This window comes from Monomorium pharaonis, chromosome 10 (genome assembly GCF_013373865.1).
Source record: "Monomorium pharaonis isolate MP-MQ-018 chromosome 10, ASM1337386v2, whole genome shotgun sequence".
Lineage (NCBI taxonomy): Eukaryota > Metazoa > Arthropoda > Insecta > Hymenoptera > Formicidae > Monomorium > Monomorium pharaonis.
In genome coordinates, this window is record NC_050476.1 from 5,949,524 (window position 1) to 5,973,097 (window position 23,574).

Below are 23,574 nucleotides of genomic sequence, written 5' to 3' on the forward strand. Positions count from 1 at the left end.
GACCCCTCTGTGATTTAGTTATGTCTCTATGGACGCGTCGCCAAGTCGCGCGTGTTTGACACCACCGTAGAAAGTAGAAGTGACAGCCGCCACGGTGCTCGGACGAGGTTGCTCGGAGAAGCTCGGTCACGCCGTTCGCTCTTGTCTCTCCTCTTGAATGAGCTCCCGCTGGTTCGACATCGTCCCGTTTCGAGATATTATGATTAGGTGAGTGCGATATCACTTGTACGTCGTACCTTGGACACTTTGCGATTAGGTTCAAGATGTCCCGCAAAACGAATTGTCATACATTTTATATTTTCTAAATCGGAATCATACCAATTTGCAGTATTATACTTATAATTAAAATCATCAATTAACTCTTTCATTGTTTCTCAGTGATACATGATACATGTTATGTAACACATCTATGTTATATTCGATAGCATTCAAAATCAGCCTATTCACTGTTTTTCAGTAACAATACTCTGATTCTGATTTAAAGAAAAGGACTTTGACCGATTGGAACAAGTATGTTGTTACAGTGCGCATATTATTGATGATAATAGCTAAAGATGCAGCACTAAAATCAGATTATTGACTGCCCTTCAATGATAATATATTGATTCCGATTTAAAGAGCAGACAGATCCTTGGATTAATGAATCGACTTTTTTTCTTGAGAAAACGTTCAGGCTAATATCGGTTACCAAATAATTCCAAAGACAGTTAAAATTCTATTTGATACTTAAAAAAAAAAAAGAACAATCGATACTTAGATATTTATCAGATTTTTATTGTAAAAAATCTTCCGCTGGTTAAAACTCTCATAATTCCTATAGTTGTCTCTCTGGCGACATCGTTTGATGTCGCTTTTTATTTGACTCGAGTCTTAATCTTCATCGTAAATTTTATTTTTTTACGACAGAAGATGAACATTTTCACTTCGTTAGCGGAGCCACAACGAGCGACAATTTTAGTAACAGGCGCTCGACGTCGTATACTCCTCCGCTAAACGGAGCAAAATTACGTTGATAAAAGCAATTCTAGGTGGTATGATTAAGCCCGCGAAATCAGTAGTCCAAATATTTGCTACTTAGAAAGCTACACACGATTCGCCGTGCGGTTATCTGCGGGGGGAGAAAAAAAAAAGGCACGGGCAAATTAGAGGACAAAGTCCGAGGACAAAGGATGGTGGTGCATGCACGTATACGGTGGTCTTGAACGCGGCGCGAGCTCCCTCATCCGAGCTCCTCTCTCGGGGAGCTCGCGCGAGTGCGCCGGCGGAATCGTCTCACGCGCTCGCGCGCGCGCCTCTTCCTCGCCGCGCCAGGAATTTCCTCTGGCACCTACTAGCTATACTCTCGGGTATATACAACTCGCCGATGGTACCCACGCGATGGTACGGCCGGCGGAGCACTTACGAGCGGCGCTCGCTCGATCCGCAACACGTTTTTGCATCTCTTGCCGGTTGATTGCCCCTCGAGCACGCCGATGATGACGTCAGCATTCGCGATGAGTCACTGCGTTTAATTCGCCGCAGCACGAGCTAACATATAGGATCATATGCGCGCATATAATTTGACTTGGCTCCGCGCGCTTGCATACGCGTTACATACGTACGTGCACGCAGCATGCCTATATACGCGCGAGGAATACGGAAATTGACGGTGGATTGTATCTCGGCGCGGTATACCGCGATCCTCTCTACCGGGAGGCGATCTCTTCCGATTCGAGCGCTGAAAACACGCGCCACGTTGTCGGGGGCGGCCGATATCTCTCGCTCTCTGTCATCGAGTGCGCGGTGATGGAAACTCCGGACAGATATACGGCCGCTTTTATCGCGACGCGTCATTTTTTTTTTTTTTTAATTTACTGCACCGGGGAGCATGATGAGGTATAGAGCAGAGAAATCTTTCCTCCGTCTTCAGATCGGACGGTTAAAGCGAGAATCGCGTGACCAAGCATGCGAGCTGGCTCGATCGCGCATTGATCCCAGATCACAGCGGTCGATCGGGATTAGGGGAGCGTGCAATAAACGCTACAATTAATTAATATCTGTTCTCGTAAAGATGGGATGGGGTATTAATTTTTGAAAGTTGTCGTGTATGTTCATATTTAATGTATCTTATTCTCTCTTTGCTGTGTACTTTTAAAATGGGAAAATCGGTATCAATCCGTACGGATCGTACCGATGCGCCACATATAACACGTTTTTAATAGCGCGTGCAATCAACAAGGACAGACATTGTTGATTGCACGCGTGCATAATGCGCTATTATATAACGCCATTGTAAATAGCCGCCTTTACATTGCAAATTTAAATCTTTCCACATCTCGGTGTGATATAATTTTCAAGAGTCACGAAATTATAAATAATGCCGCTGTGAGCAACCGGAACTAAGGTGTGGCGAGTATTTTATTGCTACATGTAAAAAATTTGAAAGATCGCAATATAAATGAGCTATTTAAAGCATAATGAATGATGCAATTGAAGTTTCTTCTGAAATTTTGAGTTTCAAGCAGCGTGTTGGTACTTTCTAATATAAAATCACTTTTAGACGGTTTTTGAAAGCTATTTATAATTATTCTTTAACTATTTATAATTACTTTTTCTCTTCTTCCTTTTATTCCATGACAATAGGCTAAACGATAACTTTAGAACTTTTATAAAATTGTATATCTCAGAAGAAATCATTTGTTGAAGATCATTACTTTTAATTCCCAGATAAATTAATTCATCATAGCTATCTTTAGTACTTTGCATAACTTATAATTATTTCAATTATATGTTGAATATCAAGTAAAGTATCTGAGCTGTTTTTGTAACTTCTCTTTCAATATCAACATTAATTCGGAAACTATATTAAGACGTAAGATATTCAAGTTACGTAAAATTTAATTGGTTAATTTTGCTTGAAGTTCAATATTAAGTTTAATATTGCTATTAATGGGAGAATTTTTATAACACCATTTAATAAATTTTGACTAGTGTTATTATCGTCTGTAAAACTCATATGATGTTTGACACTTTCAAGTTTAGACATTTCAAATTCAGACGATTTTTTTCCACGAATATATTGATGTTGAAGTTTCACGGCAACATCAATCTAAGTGGAATTATCAATGTTGATAACAAGATATTTGTCCAATTTAGGCGTCTAAACTTTGGAGAGATAAATACAAAAAATTTTTTTTCTGTAAACTCTTACATAAATTATAAATAATGCCGCTGTAAGCAACCGGAATTAAGGTGTGGCGAGTATTTTATTGCTACATGTAAAAAATTTGAAAGATCGCAATATAAATGAGCTATTTGAAACACATAAATAATTTAGATGCATTCTTACATAAATTAATACTATCTATACAAATGTAAAATGTGTATATATGCATGTGTGTAGATATATGTGATTTTAAGTTATTATCTTTTACATACATCATACATTTATTTGTAATATATGTAATCTGTATATTTACAATATATGTACGTGATTATACGTGTATTTTTATTAAATTAATGTTAATATATTAAATACTACTATAATTAATATTATATTTACATATGCCATAAAAGAAATATTTATTCGTTATTAAAAAATGCCATTTTTTTCTTTTGCCTCAAGCATAGAAATATCTGATCTCAGCTCTGCAACGCAGAATAGTCGTGTGTATATATGGTACATGTAAACAAATTTATTAATGTCGAAAGAAATAACGAAGGATAAACGTTTCAACTCTAATTATTTAGTTCTACAGATATTTTTAAAGATTTTATAGAAGAACCGCGCGCATACAAAATTAAGAGAGAACCCCGGTAGAAGTAGTCGGATTTAAGGGGAAAAGGTAGATATACAGGAACAATTGTCGCGAACGTATTAATACGATACTCCAATGAGGAGAAATAGCGTTCATCGTTCTCGTCGTCAGAGAGACGCTCGTCGTACTTGTCAGAATATCGTCGAACGTATGCGGCAATCGTCATCTCTGTACGTTATCTCTGTCGTCCTTTATACATGGACGACGATTACGTGCATAAAATTAAATTACGCGACGTGTTGCATCAGTCGGCACCTGACGACGATAAACAGTACAATGCGAGTTTCGGTACCTCGAGAGGCGGCATTGTATTTAATTGCAGTCTGAAAGTTTTCGCGAGTAAGAGCATGCATTTTCGCATGCCTGCGTTACCGATTTGCAACACAAAAATGCGACTTCGATAAGGTCGTTCGTTCGGGAAAGACAATTGTAACCGTGTTGCAGATACGATTCGGACGATGATGAACGGGATGAGAAATCGTTTGGCGAGCGTAAGCACTTCGAGGTACAAAGGAGAATCCCTCGAAACCATAACGAGACCGTTGTGAATTGCGATTACGGTTACGAAAGCGATGCGATTCACGAGAACAGCGGCAAGGAGTAGCCGCTCGAGAGATGCTGGTTCTCAGTTTAGCGCTCTGTTAAGCCTCATGGGTAAGACGTACGACAAACACTCGCGCAATTATCGCAATTTCCTGCGGTACGAATCTCCCCCGTATCAACATACATCTTTGTAGAGTCGGTAAACGCAGATGATTAATGCCGCTACTGCGCACACGCAATTAACTAACACGAGTTTTCCACGGAGTCTCGATTCGTGTTCTCCTTACGTCCCACGCCGTTCCTACAAATCAATCACGACATTTTACGCGTTTGGCAGCGCCATGTATGCGTCGTTCCGCGAGATAATGAACAAAAGTCCGCCGGGAGAAAAGAAATATTTTACAATCGCGAAACGTTTCTCGCAATTGTTTCCATCAATGTTTGCGAATTTTGCAAAACTCGTGCGCGCGTAGTTGACAAACTGCTTCCCCTTAATTAAATTGAACGTGTAAAAGTGGCGAGACGCCAAACACGCAATGTAAAGTAACGTGAAATAATTAGCGCAGGTCTGACGCGCGGAGTAAATACAACGTAATTTACTTTGATCGGGCGTTATCATTGATTTATATCAGTGTTTCTATTTGTGGCATTTTGTTAACCGTGGCGCAGTTTACACGAGAGAGAGAGAGAGAGAGAGAGAGAGAGAGAGAGAGAGAGAGAGAAAGAGGAGCAAAAACACAATGTAGTATATATATCACCATGTATGCGTGATCGACGTGCGTTTAATGGTAAATGAACATATATCCATAAACGTATTGTATCACATGAATCCGTGGGAAACTGTATACGGGACTTTTGTGCGTTATATTCTCGTCAATCTTCGCTAACTCGGCCGGAACGTTAGAGGAAAATTTTTAAGCGCAAAAAAATATGTAGAATAGTGACTTGATGACAGTTCAATTCTGTTAGCTCGTCAAGGTAAACAAGTAAAAAAAAGTTTCGAAGAAAACAAACGAGGACGTTAATTTCCCTTAGTGTTAATTTATCGATATCGAGTTCGTCGTAGCGCACACATTAAAATACACAAACGTTACGATACACATTTTGTGCGTTACGGTCTCGTCACTCCGCTGACTCTGTCAAATACTAGACAGACGTTTTGAGCGCAAGAAATATGCGAAACGGTAGCTTAATACTCTGTCCTCGTCTAATCGTTCGTCAAGATAAACGGAGAGATTCGGCGAAATCAAACGGAAGACATTAATTTCTTAAATGTTAATTTATCAACACAGTGTTGATCGTAGTAGGTTACACACGCGTTGCGATGTACATTTGTGCGTTGTATTCTTGTCACTTCGCTAATTTTTAATTATTTTATATAAATGTTAAGATCGAATTTGTACTAGGAGGGAATTGTTCGTCAAAATAAACGAAGAGATTCAGCGAGGGCAAGTAACGAGGATATTAATTTTTCAAGTGCTAATTAATCAATCGCGTTTATTACAACGGAATACACACGCACATTACATACGGCGATGTCGTATGTGTCGGACTGTGCGTGCGACCAATACGAGGGCGTGAACGCGAGATGTCTTCGCGAGATGCAAAGATTGCGCAATGGGACGTAAGAGTGGAAACGTGAAATTAGGCGTTAACACGGGCCGTCACGCACGAGCGTCCACGCACGTGGAGCACACGTTTCGTCGACCGGAACGGTGGTACACGATAAAATGATGTTACACGGGTTGGCCAGTAATTCGCACCAGGTCCCGTTCGTCCGACCAAGTTTGACGAATCGGTGGAGACGTCTTAACGGAGATTCGATGATTCGCCAATTTGTGAAATATACGCGAACGCCGCGTTCTTTTTTTTCCGAGTTAAAGGATTCAGGCGGAACACGAACTCGACTCGGAAGAGCCACGTCTTCTCCTTTCTTCTCTTATTTGCGGCACGACATGATACTACGCGTGATAGAAATCATTCTGCTGTGTATTCTGCCGTGGTCAGAGTGGGGGATCGCGACGGATGTCTTAGCACCACCCTATATAAGCTTTGTGATTTCTCGTGTCACTTTGGTAGTTCCCCAATTCGGGCGAACACTTCACGAAGCTTGGCAACTCTCTCACACCGTAAGTCTTTTTTTGTTTCCCGATAATGCTATTATTAACAAGGCGACACGTCATAATAGATTGCGTCAACGAATGACAAAATTAAAGATTTCGAGACAATGCGAGCTTTCCACTAATCGAGTACATCATTCTATTAAATAATACTTGGATTTTTTTAATTATTCACTTCACAATTGGTAGAACAAGAGTACTTAAATTCCTTTTTTTAAATTATATTTTCGTAAATGTAGTTTTCTTTACGATTATCATGAAAACCTTAAAATTATCACTTAAAAATTATCATGTAAGTTTGAGCGTTTCTTATTAATTTTATTATATTGGATTACAGTTATGAAAGGATTTATATTTTTGCTTAGAAATGAAATGACGATAACTTTGTTTATATATCATTTCATTTTAAATAATCAGCGAAATATTACAGTTTTACTTCAATGTTATAATAGTCATCCAAAGAAAGTGCAATATATATATATATATATATATATATATATATACATACATACACACATATATAATTGTTTTAATAAAAATAGTAAAAAATTATAATTCTTAGTTTTAAGATATTATTTTTTATCAGATAAATTTTTGCCAACTTATGAAAATAATTATTGAATAATGAGAACATATCTTTCTTGATTATTGCAAACGGAATTAACCATTTTTTATTCGAGCAAATTATACATTTATTTATTGCTATATAATTTTATTTTCACATTTAATTCAAAATATTTCGAAACATTTCAAAAATAAAAATATTTTAAAACAAGAATATGTGTTCTTCTTTATCCGAGTACTAATCTATTTTTAAAAATGGTCTGTTAAAAGTGGTAAGATTTTTCTCTCTTTTCTATCTTTTTGAAAACTTTTTATCACAGTTCGTCTTATCACACACATATTGATCTAAATTATATGATGGCAATAAATTTGAACAGAACAGAGCAAAATTTTCATTTAAGTCAAATTTCTGATCAAATTTCCTATTAATGTTCTTAATTAAAGTTAAACTTCATTAAATTACATATACAAGTTCTTTGAATCTTGAATTCTTGCGTGTACAATTTACATTAGATTTAGAAGAAAAAAAACGTTAATGCTGGTCAAGGAAATAACAGATGGTAGTCAAAAATAGAATGCAGTGAATACACTTTTCCGATGAAATCATTCTTTACAACAGAATCAATAAGCTGCAGTCTATGAGACGGGTTCAAAAAAATTGACGGTACTCGGAAACAACACGTCGTCCGCGTTTACATCGATCATTTAGCTAAACGCGCCAAAGGTGAAAACCTTTCGTTTAGCATGAAAATCTAAAAATGTCCTGCAAACAAGGTTGCAGCACCGAAAGACGCGTCATGTGATCTTCCTCTCTCTCCCCCAGGAGGCAGACACTGACGATTCATTTCTTTAAGTTATAACCGGTTGAAACCGCTGCCACAGTTTATTCCCTGGCGTTTACGTAACCGGTTGAAACTGCTTTCCGGGGATCTCGATATCGCTCCTATCGGAGGGGTTGGATCGCGACAACAATTCGTTCGATTAATTATGCGCGCGGCGACACGCGAGCTCGTTACTTGCCAACGTTCTCTTTTTCCTTATTTGTATATTCAAATGCCTTGATCCTGTAGATAGAACAGGTCGTATCGTCTGATATATTTTACGATAACCTTCGATCTCTCGCCGAGGAGTGGTGATCCTTGTTCCAGTCACGGCGAGGTTGGCACGTTATGACTGTCGTGGTTCAGTTGAACATTGCATATGAGTCATTATTTTTTCTATTTTTTTTTTGAACCACAATGCCTCGCTGGCAATCGACGGTATTAATTTTATAAATAAATCCGCTTCGAAAAATGTTCGAAATGTAGAAACTCTCAGCCCCCAGAGCCGAACGCTCATCCTTTTTTGCCGCCCCTCCTACAGTGGCTACCGCGGTCGGAACTCCGCGATGGCCACTGCCGTCCGAGTATATTGGCTCATATTAGTGGGAGATAACAGGTAGTTCTCTTTTAGCGTTTCAACGCTCCGATACTCATTCCGTTTGCAAACCTCGCGGGTCAAGCGTCATTGCGGACCGACACAAATGCCGACTTTGCGACTCGTTCTCACTCGACACGATCGGACTAGAAACTAGGCAAACCATTATTGAGTAACCAAGCACCGAAATTCTCGATTCACACGCGCGAGCATCAACTGAAATCCCGCAGATGCAGCCAGGTACGTCCCCGCGTCGACGATCCAGCAATATCCTCGCCAGTATCGCCATGAGAATTGTGGCTCGCGAGTATCGTACCTGGTGAATTATCGTCTGCTTGCGGCGCGCAATATCCGCTGTTTTTTTTTATCGAACAATTGCAACACTAATTTTTCCGTAACGACAATTTTTGCAAAAGTAACTGAATAGCCACGATGTGTTGCCAAAAGCTTTGAGACGTTTTGCGGCTGTGACGCTTGCTCAAGAAACAGTTGAGTGAAGTTTCGTACAAGAAATTTGCGAGAATTATATTTATAAGTGACCTCAACACGTGAATTCGCGGATTCAACATCGGTGCAAAAAGTTATCATCTCTCCGATTTTTAAAGCGTTGTCACAGGAAAACATTACATCGGAACATTTCAGAAGGATACTTATAGATGTGTGCGAGGTGCTTATTAAGAAACGCCGTATCAAAGTAAGTTTCAAGAGCGAGCGTATCATTTTTGCGAGTCCGTAGCATCGAGATGTAAACTCGTTGATTACTCATTTTTTAATTAACAGATAATTATGAAGATTTTTCTATTCTTAATTTACGTTACCGTCCGACGAGCGTGAATAGTCTTTTAAACGGTCTGTAGAGATCTTCTTTCTATCGATATCGGCAACCGACTGACATTTTTGATTGAAATTTATAATTAATGGTCACTTCGATGCTTCGGAGCAGCGTTCTTTAATATGCCAATTTGAGCTCTTTAGAATGGGTTCGACCTCGTTTCGTCTTCACGTACTATTAGCATTAAAAATTAGTATTATTAGCCGGGAGCTCGAAGATGTTGATGCAAAATATAAGACGCAGTTGAACTTTCGGTATAAGTTTTAGAAAATATTATTTAACAAATATAAGCCATAGATACGCAGTTACAACTAATTTTATAACTTTATAATCAGCATAGAATAACAACTTGCTTAAACAAAATAAATTTTTCCTACGTACGCACTACATTAATTATTATAATAACACATGATTTCATGATAATCATTTTCACTTTTTTTTGTCATTTGAAAGAAAATTATTATTAATTATTTAGATTTATACTCTTATGCAAAGATATATAATTTTTTGTATTAAAAAATATTAAGCCAATAGCTTTCTCAATTTCATACACAATTTATTTAATGTATTTTGTCCAAGTAATATATACTTAATTACTTTTTCAAATAATAGAGTTATAGAAAAGTCCCTGAATAAAAATGATTTGTTTAAAAAATTGCATATATTGATAGCAACATGTCAGTATTCATTTATTATCAATCATTTGTTGTTGCCATGTTGCTATTATATTGCAAACAATATAATGTATCATTATTACTGACCGTTTCCCTTTGTTCTCAACTGATTGTATGTATAAGTAATCATATTGCTGAATTCTTTAATGTTTTTTATTTTGATGTCAACAAATGTATAGCAAATATCTATAACAACACATGCAATGCATTAGTTTGCTCAAAATGCTACATCACGCTTGGTTACCTGGGTTGCTGACAAAAACGGTAATTTTTTATTTGCTAGCGTCTACAATTTTAAGATCGCGGCGTCTATTAATCGCTACCATAAAATTGAACATCTTCAATTTTATCGCTCTTGTCAAACAAATGGTACCAACGTAAAAAATCGTTCCACTACAACTCAGCAATTTTCGACGATTGTTGTTAATGTCTTTTACTAGCTTGTCGCTCTCCCAAAGCGAATTTTTGACCAACAAAATTCGCTGAACTATTTACACGTTGTTGATAAGCAAATGAAGTAGCTAGCATTCGTCATGGCGTCACAGAATAATATATAATCCGAGCCGCTATTGTCGAACGTTATTGTTATGTATTTTCTTACTTAAAAATTATTATTATATAAAAGATTAAACTTATCTCGAGATTCTTCGTACATATTCAAGTTATTTTTTTTCAGGTCACGAAGTATCATTGCTATTTGTCTATCTTGTATAGATCTATTAGAATAATCTTTTAGTTTAATATTCCAAATAATTGGATGATTTTCTAATATTTCCAAGAATGTGCATATCTCATTGTTTTTAATCTTTTAAACGACGTTTTGCATATATATGGAAAACAGGAAAAAACACATATATGCATGTTCAAACAACAAACATCGAAATATCAGTTGACCATTTCGTACATGTGCAGTATACCAAATTATTCACTACCGATAGTTATTTATTTGATAAGAGCGGTAACAATTTTGTCGCAGTGACCACGCTGCGACTTCAAAATTGTAGACGCTAGCGAATAGAAAATGCTAAAACGCTGGCAACTTTGTTAGCAACGTCCCAGTAAACATCGACATCTTGTAGAAGTTGAAAAAACATCTTATTCAAGATGTCTTCAAGACATTTCTAAAAGATATCTAAGACATCTAAAAGACATCTTAAAAGATGTCTTAAAAATTTTCGAATTAGACATGTCAAAGATATCTAAATGAAAGATCTCTACAAGATATCTTCCCAGACAGCAAGGTGACATCTTATAGTAGCTCTTTATGAATTACATAAATTTTTATGAATTCCTCAATTTTCCAAAAAAGCTGTTAAGTTGCTCGTATTGTGATCTTATGCACCACCTAAATGAGCACTTTTGTGAGCTGGTCATAATGAGTTCTTTAAGAATATAACGTATTCGTTTCTTTATTTTTGTAGATAATACTTTTAACTTTTTTAATTTTAAATTTTAATGTTGCCTTATTTTAAAAATAAATATTTTTTATTTTAATTTAAATAAGATAAAATTAAAATTAAATATTAAAAAAGTTAAAAGTGTTATCTATAAAAATAAAGAAATTCGTTTCTTTATTTTTGTAAATTTTAATTTTACCTTATTTAAAAAATAATTATTTTTTAAATAAGGTAAAATTAAAATTTAAAATTAAGAAAGTTAAAAGTGTTATCTACAAAAATAAAGAAACGAATACGTTGCCTTATTTAAATACGTTGCCTTTTTTTAGATAACACTTTTAACTTTTTTAATTTTAAATTTTAATTTTACCTTATTTAAATTAAAATAAAAAATAATTATTTTTAAAAGAAGGTAAAATAAAAATTTAAAATTAAAAAGTGTTATCTATAAAAATAAAGAAATTCGTTTCTTTATTTTTGTCAATTTTAATTTTACCTTATTAAGAAAATAATTATTTTTTAAACAAGGTAAAATAAAAATTTAAAATTTAAAATTAAGAAATAATTATTTTTTAAATAAGGCAACGTATTCGTTTCTTTATTTTTGTAGATAACACACTTTTAGCTTTTTTAATTTTAAATTGTAAAAATTAAAATTTAAAATTAAAAAAGCTAAAACTAAAAGTGTGTTATCTACAAAATAAAGAAACGAATACGTTGCCTTATTTAAAAAACTGGCGAATTTTATTGGTCAGAAATTTGCTCTAGAAGAGCGACAAGCTGGCGATAAAAGACACCAGCGACAAACGTCGAAAGTCGTTCTGTGTAAATAACGCTTTAGAAAAAAAAAATCAAAATTGAAAATCATACATTTTTTTAAAGAATTGTATCTGTTTTTAATGTATTTTTGCTTGTTGAATACAAATTTGAACACCATCTATCTAAATCTGACTGTCACGTTTTGTAATTATAAGAAAAATGCCATCAAAGAGAAAATGACAAACTTTCAAAATCGTTATTTTTCTTCTTTGACTCCATTTTTTCCATGAATTATACCGTGATAATCATATTTAAACCATAGATTTATATCAACAGTCAAAATATTATAAACATCTACAATTGTTAAACAGTTCCTTAATCTCGCAAGCCTAGATAATTTATACATAAATTTTTTTTATATAAATACTTCATTCACATAATTTTACGACAACACATTAATTTACATAACAAAAAATTAAGATAGTTATACATATAAAAATGCAATTATATTGATTACAATCTCGCACGTGAACGTATTCCTGATAATAATCATGACGAATAATTATGATAATTATTGCATCTTTGTGATTATTGCCGAGGATATTTTCTATTTACTGGGTATTAACTTATATATAATTTTCTGGGTATTAACTTATATTTTATTTAAAAACAAAAATTTTTTTCTCGAAACTTTAAACTCAATGATCAGACTCGCAAACAACCAATTTTAATCATGGAGGAAACGATTCTGTACCACGGCGAAACGTCGCGAAGGGACACGCGATGATGTTCGTTCATTAGTGAGTCAGGATGTCGTGTCGTTTTCTAGAATGGCGTTAAACCGCGAAATGCCTCCTTTGCAATTACGTCGTTGAGCTCCTCTCTTTTCAGAATCGGTGATAAACGGCTAACCAAACCCAAATAAATGAAATTCTTCTATGGTGATTAAAAAGTACAATTTTAATATAGTATTAAAGCGTCAAGAAGATGCATTACAAATATTAAGTCTTTTTATGGGACCAATGGTACAGATGTAAATTATTAGATAAAAATTATATATAAGTTAATAATTTACATTTATATTATTTTCACAAGTTTGGCCCATAAAAAGATTTAATATATGTAATATATTACAAGTTAACGATCAATTCAATAGTATTGATGCTGAGAAACATCTATTAATATAAAATTTCCTTCCCTAAAAAAACTGTAAAAAATTTATTGTAAAAAGTATCTCAGCGAGGATTTAAAGTTTAAAGCCTCGATAATAATACGAAATATTAAAACTGCAATTTTGCTTGATATTTTACAAGCTCTTCATGACTTCGAATTAATTGAGTTAATATCATATTGCTTTTTAATTATTTTTCTTTCTTCCTATTTTTACTGCTGTAAGAGAAGTTTCAGCAATATCTTTAAAATTAAAAATGATTGAAGATTGATTATAAGACAAGAATAATTATTTAATATTTTTGTAATTTTTATTGAATGTAATATTAATAAATACTTAAATGTAATATTAGTAAAATTCAATTGTGATGATATAATCAATAAATTTGTTAAAATAAAACCAAAAGTGTAATTAAAATAATAATTTTTACTTATATACGTTGATAAATAATATTATATACGTATTATGCAAAAATTATTCATAAACAATTTAAAGTATTATTGTACATGTTTTATTATATTTTTTGTAAAAAAATTAGAGAACCCAAGAATAAATTCTTGACCAGAGTACATAAAAAGTTATTATATATTAATTATATATATCACGCATAAATTATCGTTATTAGCAAACGTAATATGTACATTTTATATTCATTAATTTTGTTATACGAGAATATTTAAGTTCTAAAAATGCGAATATCTATTTTTATTGAATATCTGATTCCAATCGATAATGAGGGAGGGTTAAAATACCTCCCGAGCGATGAAATAGTTCTCCTGAGAAACAACCCTTCAACGAGACCGTGTGGCCTAACGGATAAGGCGTCGGACTTCGGATCCGAAGATTGCAGGTTCGAGTCCTGTCACGGTCGGAGCATTCTCTTTTTTTCATATATTCAGATCATATATCCACCGAATGATTCGTTAATCTGTCGAATAATATTATATCGAATGAATTAAATTATAATTTTTTCCCCTTTTCTCATATCTCATGTGTTATTTACCTCTCGAATAAACGAATCGTTTCATTTTGTCACTCGTGTGATTAGTTGTGTCGTATATATCTTAACGTTGCTGTTTCGAATTGTTTTTCGCGACTTCCTCCCTTTGCTAATGTTTCTCGTTCAAGACTCATAACGTCTGATACGCCACAATTATTTTGTCGATAGCTAATGACTAGTAGCTGATGATATGTACCGAGCAAAGATTAGCACGCGAGAGATATTACGTACGATCGCTTGTAACGTTTGCGCATAATAGAATTGTGGGAACTAGTAATAATTTAAACGATCGCGAAGCATACTGGGTTTCAAACACGTTCAAAGTTTTTTTCTCTTCGAGTGCATCAAGGACACTCGAAGTACGGCTCCAAAGACGATAATCGCCTTCGAATATGTAATATTATCCGTAATAATTACCGTGCGATTAGCGCAAAGAGGGGAAGAGCAAAAAAATAATGCAATGCAAATGATTTAGACATGATGCAAAATTACGCCGTCTTGCTCACCGACTCAGATACACGTAATCTGATAATTTCACATTTAAAGGAAAGATGCAATGTTAGTTACAATTGCATGTACGGTTTGCACTGGGACCGATTTATCTGATAATATTGCCATTACGAAGGAGACTGTGGGATCAAGAGACAACTACCGGTCTCTGGATGATCCACGTTCGCAGGTCAGGCGTTAGGTCACCGTTTGAGATTTATCGAGGTCCTATTTTCCCCGATTAATTCAATTACGCGCTCATGTCTAATAATCTCGCTCTCGCGGATTCGCGTTAACGGCGATATCACGCGATAGCGTTTCGTCGCGAAATTACAAGTTTAAATGCAGAGTGTCAAACAACTAGTACTTTACGAATATAACATCACACACTCAACTTAGTTAGGTGAATTCGTATAATTTCGTCCGCGCCTCCCTGAGCTCCATTAAACGTTATCCGACGTAAACGTTGTACGGCGTAACAATGAGAGTTGTGTGTGTAAAAAAATGAGTTTTTTTTTTTGTAGACGCACCAGCGCGCAAACGCGACAAAATTACTCTTCTGCGTCTTTCCTTGCCCAGTCCATGAGCTGGGAAAATTTTAATCTGCCATTTAATTTTAATTTGTCGTTCTGTTTCAGCTCACGAGCGAGCGCGAAGTCCAGCCCCGCCGACGAGCAGCAGATTAGCGCAGATTTAGCAGGAAGACTTCATCTGGACCTACTGTTCGACCACGCCGGCCTGACACTCGACAAAGCTTCCTGTCGAACGCAAAGGCTCGATATCTCACTCTTTTAACCAAGGCAGCTTCACCCACACGTGCCGACATCGTAGAATGGTAGAAGGTGGACCCGACACAAAGCGCAATATCAGTACGTGCAGCTTTAAAATCTTTTACATCTATTTCTATTAACATATCATTTATAAGTTTTTGGAATACTTGTAACTTTTTTGCATCTTAGAAAACGTTCACTAGTTCAGCGAAAAAAACTTTTCACAGAGTTTTCAAAAATACATTTTAAAGAGAAAAAATAAGAGCTTTAAATCTACTTTTTAGTTTTATCTCTGATATTTCATTCTTAGATTACATAAAAAATTGATACTTTTTTCAATATTTTTCTCCTTTAGCGCGTTATCTTAAAACATTGAATAAAAATTAACAGAAAATTATTTTAAATAGATTTTCTAAGCTTTAAAATACTTTTAAAAAAATTGATGTAATGATTTCTCTTAATAACATTGAATTTCTTATGAAAAAACTCATTTCTAAAATGTCTTTTAATAGAACTGAATGTGAAATTAAATAAAATTAAATAGTTTATAAAAAAAAGAAAAAAACATTTGTTATAATGCTTCTTTATATGTAATTTTTTCTGAAAAAAAATCTCAAACATTCCAAACTTATAAACGATAATATAAATTAACTTTAATCTTAATTCAACGTACTTTTTGTCTTTTTTCTAGTTCAAACTGAGATTAAAGTTAATTTAGATTGATATAAATAAACGTTAAATTTTCTCCTGGTAGTTTGGGTTAGATTTTTTATGATCTCAATTTTACGTTGCAGAGTGTGATGTAAAAGACGAGCGGCTAAACGGTTGCGGTTCCAAGGAACTCGAACTTGCCTGTAGGTATAAATTTCAAAAAATAAACAATAACATAAAATAAAGTATTGGCGTCTGTTGTACAATCGTACAATCATGCTGAGTCTATGATTTATCGCTGATTATGTTTGTGTTGTTATCAGGTATCGGATTAAAAGGCAACACACTCGATCCAGAGAAAGGATCCTATGTTCAAGCTGATTTCGAGAAGGCCATCGAACTAAGCGGTAAGCTTATTTCGTTCGTTAAAGCGCCTTTTATCGTTGCTTACTATTGTTTCATCGTTTCCGCAGAATATGGAAAGTTTCACTACTTCCTACTCGCTGTGTGCGGCTTCGTCAGCACCAGCGAGGAGATGGACGTGATCTCAATGTCCTTCATCTTGCCGAGTGCGCAATGTGACCTGAAGCTCAACACCCAAGCGAAGGGATGGCTCAACTCTATCATCTTCATCGGGATGATGGCCGGGGCGTACGTCTGGGGCTCCATCGCGGACGCTCTCGGTCGTCGGAAGGTCCTGATCGCCATCTCATTCATGAACGCCCTGTGCATCGTCGCCTCTAGCTTTAGCCAAACGTATGAGCTCTTCATGCTATTCCGTTTCCTGAACGGTGCGGCGTAAGTATCCAAGATCCGATAGCGTAATTGCGTCCAGCTGCGACGTAGTCGCGTTACATGTGCTCGCTCAGCAACGAAAAGGTTGAATAATTTAGTGACGTTCCAGGCTAGGAGGTAGCGGTCCGGTCATCTGGTCATACTTCGCTGAATTTCAGCCGAAGTCCAAACGTGGCTCCATGCTGTCATTCATGGCGGCGTTCTGGACGTTGGGGAATCTTTTTGTAGCTGGTAAGACAAGACTTTTGATATTTTGCTTAATAAATGTAATAATTCTTTTTCCGTTAATTAATATATTATCTCTTTCTCTCTTTGTACACTAATTGTAAGTAGTATATTCGTAATTTTGACCTTTTTTTTCACAGGCTTGGCATGGTTGATCATTCCTAGAGAAATGGGTTTCACGAGTTCATCATTCACGTACAATTCTTGGCGAATCTTTCTATTAATCTGTGCTATTCCGTCGTTCGTCGTGACAGGGTTGCTTCTATTGCTTCCCGAATCTCCCAAGTACCTCTTATCTTCCGGGAAATACGAGGAGGCGCTTGAAATTTTCCGCAAGATATATGTCATCAACACCGGTAAACCACGCGACACCTACACGGTACTTAGATTTTGAGTAATTTAATAGCATTATGCGGGTAGTAAAAGTCAATTTTTTAAATTAGTCCTAAAATCTCTAATTTGTGTGTCATACAGGTAAAAGAATTGATCCTCGATGACTATCAAGAATCAAACTCGATGAAGGACACAGTTGAAGAAAAGAGCAAGTGCAAGACCATGCTGGGTGACATCGTGGAGAACAGTAGACAACTATTTGTAACGCCCATTCTTCGCTTCACGATAATATCGATTGTTATTAATTTCACTTTCCATATCGGTTACTATGGTCTGATGATGTGGTTCCCGGAGCTGTTTAATCGTTTCGACGAATTCCATCGCGATCAACCGGGCAAGGTAGCCTCGATATGTCAGGTCACTGACTACGTCGTTAACAAGGGTTCGCATAGTATCGAGAACTTTTGCTCCGATAAAATCGGAGCGTCTGTCTTCCTGGAGTCTCTCATCACGGTAGCGTCCGCTATACCGGCCAATATCATCGCTGTTTTGGGAATGGATCGTCTTGGCCGTAAATTCTTTCTAGGTATTTATTTTAATAAAAATAATAAAAAAATTTGGGTGTATATACAGAAAAAATAGAGTATTAAATTAAAACTGAAATTACTGTCAAATTAAATTTAAAATATTCTAATATTTTAACAATCTATTTTAACAATCATTGTTTTATATACGTAAGGATTCATATTCTTGCTTGTGCATGAACAATGTGATTGTTAAGCAGAATATATTAAATTTAATTCGGTAATTTTTATTTAATATTTTTTTGTACACACATACACACACACACATGTGTCTCTTTAATAATTTTTTCAATAATATTTTATGTATGCGTGCATATGCTTTTTCGTAGTGTTCAGCACGTTTTCATCAGGACTTTGCTCGATCGGGTTATACTTCGTGTACAACAAATATCAAAATTTGACCGTGTCGGCTATCTTCAGTGGCGCGATAAGTTGCGGCAATGCAGCGCTGGATTGTCTCATTACCGAGGTGTTCCCGACGCAGCTGCGTGCAACCGGGATTGCCATATCGATGGTCGCCGCTCGTCTCGGTGGGATAATTGGTAATATCGTCATAGCCCAACTCTTGGACATGTACTGTCCAGCACCGACTTTCATAGTGGCTGCTCTTCTTATTGGTAAATTCAATTTTTTTGCATTTTTTATTTTTTAAATTCAATTTTGATTTTTAACTTTCTCACATTATATATTTTATTTTCGCAGGAGGAGGCTTACTGTGTTTATTCCTACCAAACACAACGCGCGAACCACTTTCCTGACCTCAGCGGAAGTCCATCCCAATTGGGCAACAGTCTATCAATAATTTCTTATACTTTAATCGAGTACACAAGTATCGAATTTTATGAAATCCTGAGCATTACGCGACGATTGCACAGTAGCGTTGCAAAAAAATTTTACGAAAACTATTCTCATTTTGCAAGTAGGAAACTAGAATCTCCGCTGTTTACAATAATCTCTATTATAAGTAAAAGAGAAAACATAGAACTTTGTTTAAGCAGAACGTTATAGCGAAAGTTTAGCGAAAGTGACGAGAAAATGAATGTAACATCTAGTTAGATAGATGATACACAAATTAGTTGCTTTAGTCGAATTTTATACATATACATATAATATTATTCACAGTATTTACGATAAATCCTTGAATTAATTGCGAGATATATAATAAATAAATATATTTTCCTATTCTCTATGAGATTCTCAATTGAAGATCGAGATTAAATAAATTTGTTATCGCTTTATGTCGCAATGGACGTAACTTGACGTACTGATGTAAAAAGAAAAAAACATATTCCTCAAAGATTTTAAGTTTTTTTTTCATTTTCAATCCCTATATCAAAATTGAATTCAAATAATACATAAAATGTATAATTCTCATCTAACAGGAATGATACAAAAGTACAAAAATATTTGACTTGTAATTAGCGAGTTTAATCTTGACCCTCTTACCGTTCATTTATTATGTATAATTAAAAAATCTTTATTTTTAAAAAATGTTTACAAAAAAGATAATTTTAATGAGAATTTAATACACTGAATACCCCCTCCCCTCTTTCTCTAATTCAATTACAATTTTATTGCATTAATATCTCGATTTCAAAAAATTTTAATAATTCAAAGTATTCAAAGACTTTTAAATTGTAAAGTTATATCGTAGTAGATATGCAGTAAATAAGCGATCTCGATTTTATAAGAGATAAATTTAATAATTAAAGATTATGATGCAATAACGAAGATATATGAAATAAATAGTAATTCGTTTTAGGAATCCATATTTCACTTATGACATAATAAATTTTAGTGTATATTGCTATTCAAAAATCATTATGAGCAATGGGATCATGTTATGCAATATGTAATAGAAATTTGTTGTCAAAAATTGACAGAAGAAATTTTCATCCATCTTTCTTTCAGTTATACTTTGTTCCACAGATTCTAGTGGACATTTTCTTAAGGATTACAAAAATGATCGCTAAAATATTGTTACGAAAGTTTAATTTAAACTTAGAAATGCAATCCACTTCGGTGTCATTTTATTTGTACGGCGCTATAAATACTTCAAAGCATTTGATTAACCAATCAGAACAAAGAATTGGCCAACCAAAGGTTGTTTTCCAGCTAGAACACACTGAAGTTTTACTGTATAATGTTCTTGTTGCAATAATTAGAACTCTAGACTTAGTTGACAAACAATAATATTGATGCTAATGAGTATCAAGAAAATATTGTTATTAAAATTGATATTAGAAATTATTACATTAGTATCACATGTTAAATATAAAACATCTTTGAAAATTGGTAATACTGACATATTTTATACGCTCGAATTCAACTTTTTATCGTGTCGAACAGTGTAACACTGTGTCATAATTAAAACACTTTATGTTAGACACTATATGATATTGTGCCATCTGTGTACCTTGTTGGAAAACTAAAAATTGATTTAAAGCGTTTGTAACATCAAGTGGATTACACTCTAAAATTTATCAATGTAGATTAACTATAATCTCGATTTAACTTACTCTATATCTTTTTCTCATTTTTGAAACTAGAATAAAATAACAAGCAAGTTAAATCGGGATGAAAGTTAATTTACGTTGGTGGAAACAAGCCTCAGTAGCGTACAGATATTTGCGTTTGCTTTTTTTTCCAATTCTATTATAGATGACAAATCATCTATAATAATACAGGAGAAGGTATGCCTATAAAGGAGAAATGTATTTGTGTGGTAGTTTCTAAAAAAATATCTATATGCTACACAATTTATCATAAATAGAGAGAAAAGAGAATATTTGAGATCAAGTTTTTAATTTCAATATAAGACTTTCTTTTTTCATGATATTAATGTAAAAATGGCTATAATTACGCACTATAAAGCATATGCATGTGCGTATGTGAAGGATCAAATAAAAAACATGAAAGTGAAGACCAATGGGTATTTATAGTCCAATCTTATTTCAAGATCGTCTTCAGTAATGACTTTAAAATGTTTATATGATTCTGTAATTGGTTTACAACGTCTTAAGGCTATCGTCTTAAGATGTTCTTTATTATAAGAATCGACTACAAATACCAACGTAAGCAATCTTCATTTTTTTAATGGTATATTCACAGTATATGTCCATATAAAGTAGTGAAATTATTCCCTCATCATCTTTTCCTTTTGTCTAGCGAGTTTTTTCTTGCTAAGTTTCTTTTTCGATGGCTCCTCTTCAGTGGCTTTTGCAACAACATCCTCCTTCTCAGTCAAGATTACTTCAATGTGACAAGGCGAGCTCATGTAAGCTGTAAAAATAAATTTTAGCAATAATTCACTATACAGATTTATTTTTAACGCTAGAATCGTAGATAATGTTTTCTATTTTGTTAATCATTTCAATTTTTCAAATTTCTTTGTATTATACAGTACAGAATATTGAAAATATGTGAATGTAATACAAATAACTCTAATAATACAAATAATATCAAAATAATTTTTCATTAACTTAAAAAGAATAAAAAATTATTAAATTGATAATTGTCTACGACAATCCTAATAGGATACCATTGGCAGCTCTAATGTTAAATAATCAATTTATTATAAAATTAATAATTTGTAATTTATAATTTGTAACATTGTAAATTGTAAATGATTAATTATGTATTATTAAAATGTTTAATTCTTTTAAATTAATTATAAATTATATATAATTATTAATAAAATTTTTAATTATAAAAGTTATAAATACTTACGATTTATACGACCGTGAGCTCTGTATGTTCTTCTACGAAGGCAAGGTGCGTGGTTAACCTGAATATGCTCAATCACAAGGCGATCCACATCAAGTCCCCTGTAATCGGCATTACTCTCCGCATTTTTCAAAAGTTGCAGCAGAAATTCTGCAGACTTTTTAGGCCATCGACCTAAAAAGCATATTAGAAGCTAGAGCTGCCATAAACATAATTAGATTGGAATTACATTTAATTGTCTGATAGCTCAATTGTCACTATCAACACTTTTATAAATTCTGTGTATTTTATAAAATAACTTATATCTTGTGTTACAACGCTAAAAACTCTGAGATTTCAAAAGGCAAAAGAATTACATGAAACTTATGTCACTATTGCACTACATATTATGTATGTAAATTAGATTCAGATCGAATACTATAAATTATAAACCAATCAAAATTTGATTAATGAACAATTTGCAGTTTGTAATACAAAAAATCAAATACATGTCCAAATCTAATATGCAGTATAACACAAGTCTAAATCAATTGGCCAAATCGTTCAAATGTGATTTGTCAATTTTTTCTCCACTCAAGCTCTAGAAGTTGAGCATTGTAAACATAAAGATTTTATGAACAGTATACCAGAAATTATATGGTGACATACCTTGCGTGGTGCCAAATTGTTTGGCTTGAGCGCACCTGCCGACGCCACCATTAAATCTGCGGAATGGGACACACTCCTTGTGCTCGATGACATTCTTCAGGTACTTTTGCGCCCTTCGTAGAGTCATACACTTAATAGCACGCGCCGTCTCATGGGTATTCTATAATGTATCGAGAGAAACGATTGATATACCCATTCGTATAGTCGTAAACATCCATTTTGGAAACGCTGTACGCTTGAAAGGTTATATTTCCGCAAAGAGATTATTTACCTTAAAGTGCACGCGAAGATTGGAGCCGCGCGCTTTGCACGATTTGGTCTGGTTGACCGGCTCGTGGGAGTATCGACCCATTGCGTCCTGAAAACACAGACAGACCGATCACAAACTCTGCATCGCGAGACTACCGTGTCTGTCAACGTGACTAGTCAGCAGCGGTTCGACCTGCTCGCGGCATGCCGTCTTTCTCGCGATTTCGCAGCGGTTCTTGCGTACGAACGCGACATTTTCCGCATCCACGTTGCGGCCCGAAGTTTCTTATGCGAGAAATTATCTTTCGTTGAACTTATATCTCGATGATGAAAACGATGCGAACGGATTTAAGAAATACGACGAGCCGGTTCATACATACCTCTCGACACCACAATTTTAAAGGAAAAGTCGTCACCTTGCTGAAATTCCACTTCCTGTGCGCGTGCAGGCATGCCAACTAAAGATCAGACGAAATTCCTATGCGCACGCACGATTGCAACCCCTGTTGTCGACTCTAGTTACGTATAGTTTAAAAATATATAATTTAATTTGTTTTAATAATTACGCAATCTTTTCAATTATACTTTAAAACTCTTCAAAACAAAATAATTTTTATAAAAATGGATTGTGTACACTTTTTACAAAAATTTGGTTTATTATACATATGTATATAATATAAATCTACATAAAATCATTAAATAAGTAAAATATTATTTAAAATTTTTTAATTACACTTGTCAATTTTTTAATTACACCTTAAAAATTTATGTACGAAATTTTAAAACACGTGTATTTTTTTTTAAATCGACGCGCACGCCCCGAGTGTGACT

General features: G+C 34.5%; 2 protein-coding genes and 1 non-coding gene across 6 annotated transcripts; 2 read left to right on the forward strand and 1 right to left on the reverse strand.

Moving 5' to 3' along the window:
* Positions 1-19,624, forward strand: LOC105835183 (synaptic vesicle glycoprotein 2B). 4 transcript variants are annotated; one of them, XM_012678221.3, is made up of 10 exons: positions 1-207; positions 15,401-15,631; positions 16,327-16,386; positions 16,507-16,590; positions 16,657-16,981; positions 17,088-17,209; positions 17,344-17,582; positions 17,678-18,122; positions 18,450-18,737; positions 18,823-19,624. In XM_012678221.3, the coding sequence occupies exons 2-10, from the start codon at positions 15,595-15,597 to the stop codon at positions 18,876-18,878; spliced, it is 1,656 nt and encodes a 551-aa protein (XP_012533675.1). In that variant the 5' UTR covers positions 1-207; positions 15,401-15,594; the 3' UTR covers positions 18,879-19,624. The 4 variants fall into 4 exon arrangements, with proteins under 4 accessions (XP_012533675.1, XP_012533674.1, XP_012533677.1 ...); XM_012678220.3 differs by lacking the exon at positions 1-207 and adding an exon at positions 6,366-6,469; XM_012678223.3 differs by lacking the exon at positions 1-207 and adding an exon at positions 8,480-8,680.
* Positions 14,072-14,144, forward strand: Trnar-ucg. Its single transcript has one exon. It is a non-coding gene; the product is annotated as a tRNA-Arg (tRNA).
* A 1,415-nt stretch (positions 19,625-21,039) lies between the features above and the next one.
* LOC105835184 (60S ribosomal protein L17) lies at positions 21,040-23,222 on the reverse strand. The gene is made up of 5 exons (XM_012678224.3): positions 23,124-23,222; positions 22,766-22,852; positions 22,495-22,654; positions 21,850-22,020; positions 21,040-21,402 (listed from the first exon to the last, which is right to left on the reverse strand). Exons 2-5 carry the CDS (start codon positions 22,844-22,846, stop codon positions 21,257-21,259), a joined length of 558 nt encoding a protein of 185 aa, XP_012533678.1. The 5' UTR covers positions 22,847-22,852; positions 23,124-23,222; the 3' UTR covers positions 21,040-21,256.
* Between the last annotated feature and the right edge of the window lie 352 nt (positions 23,223-23,574).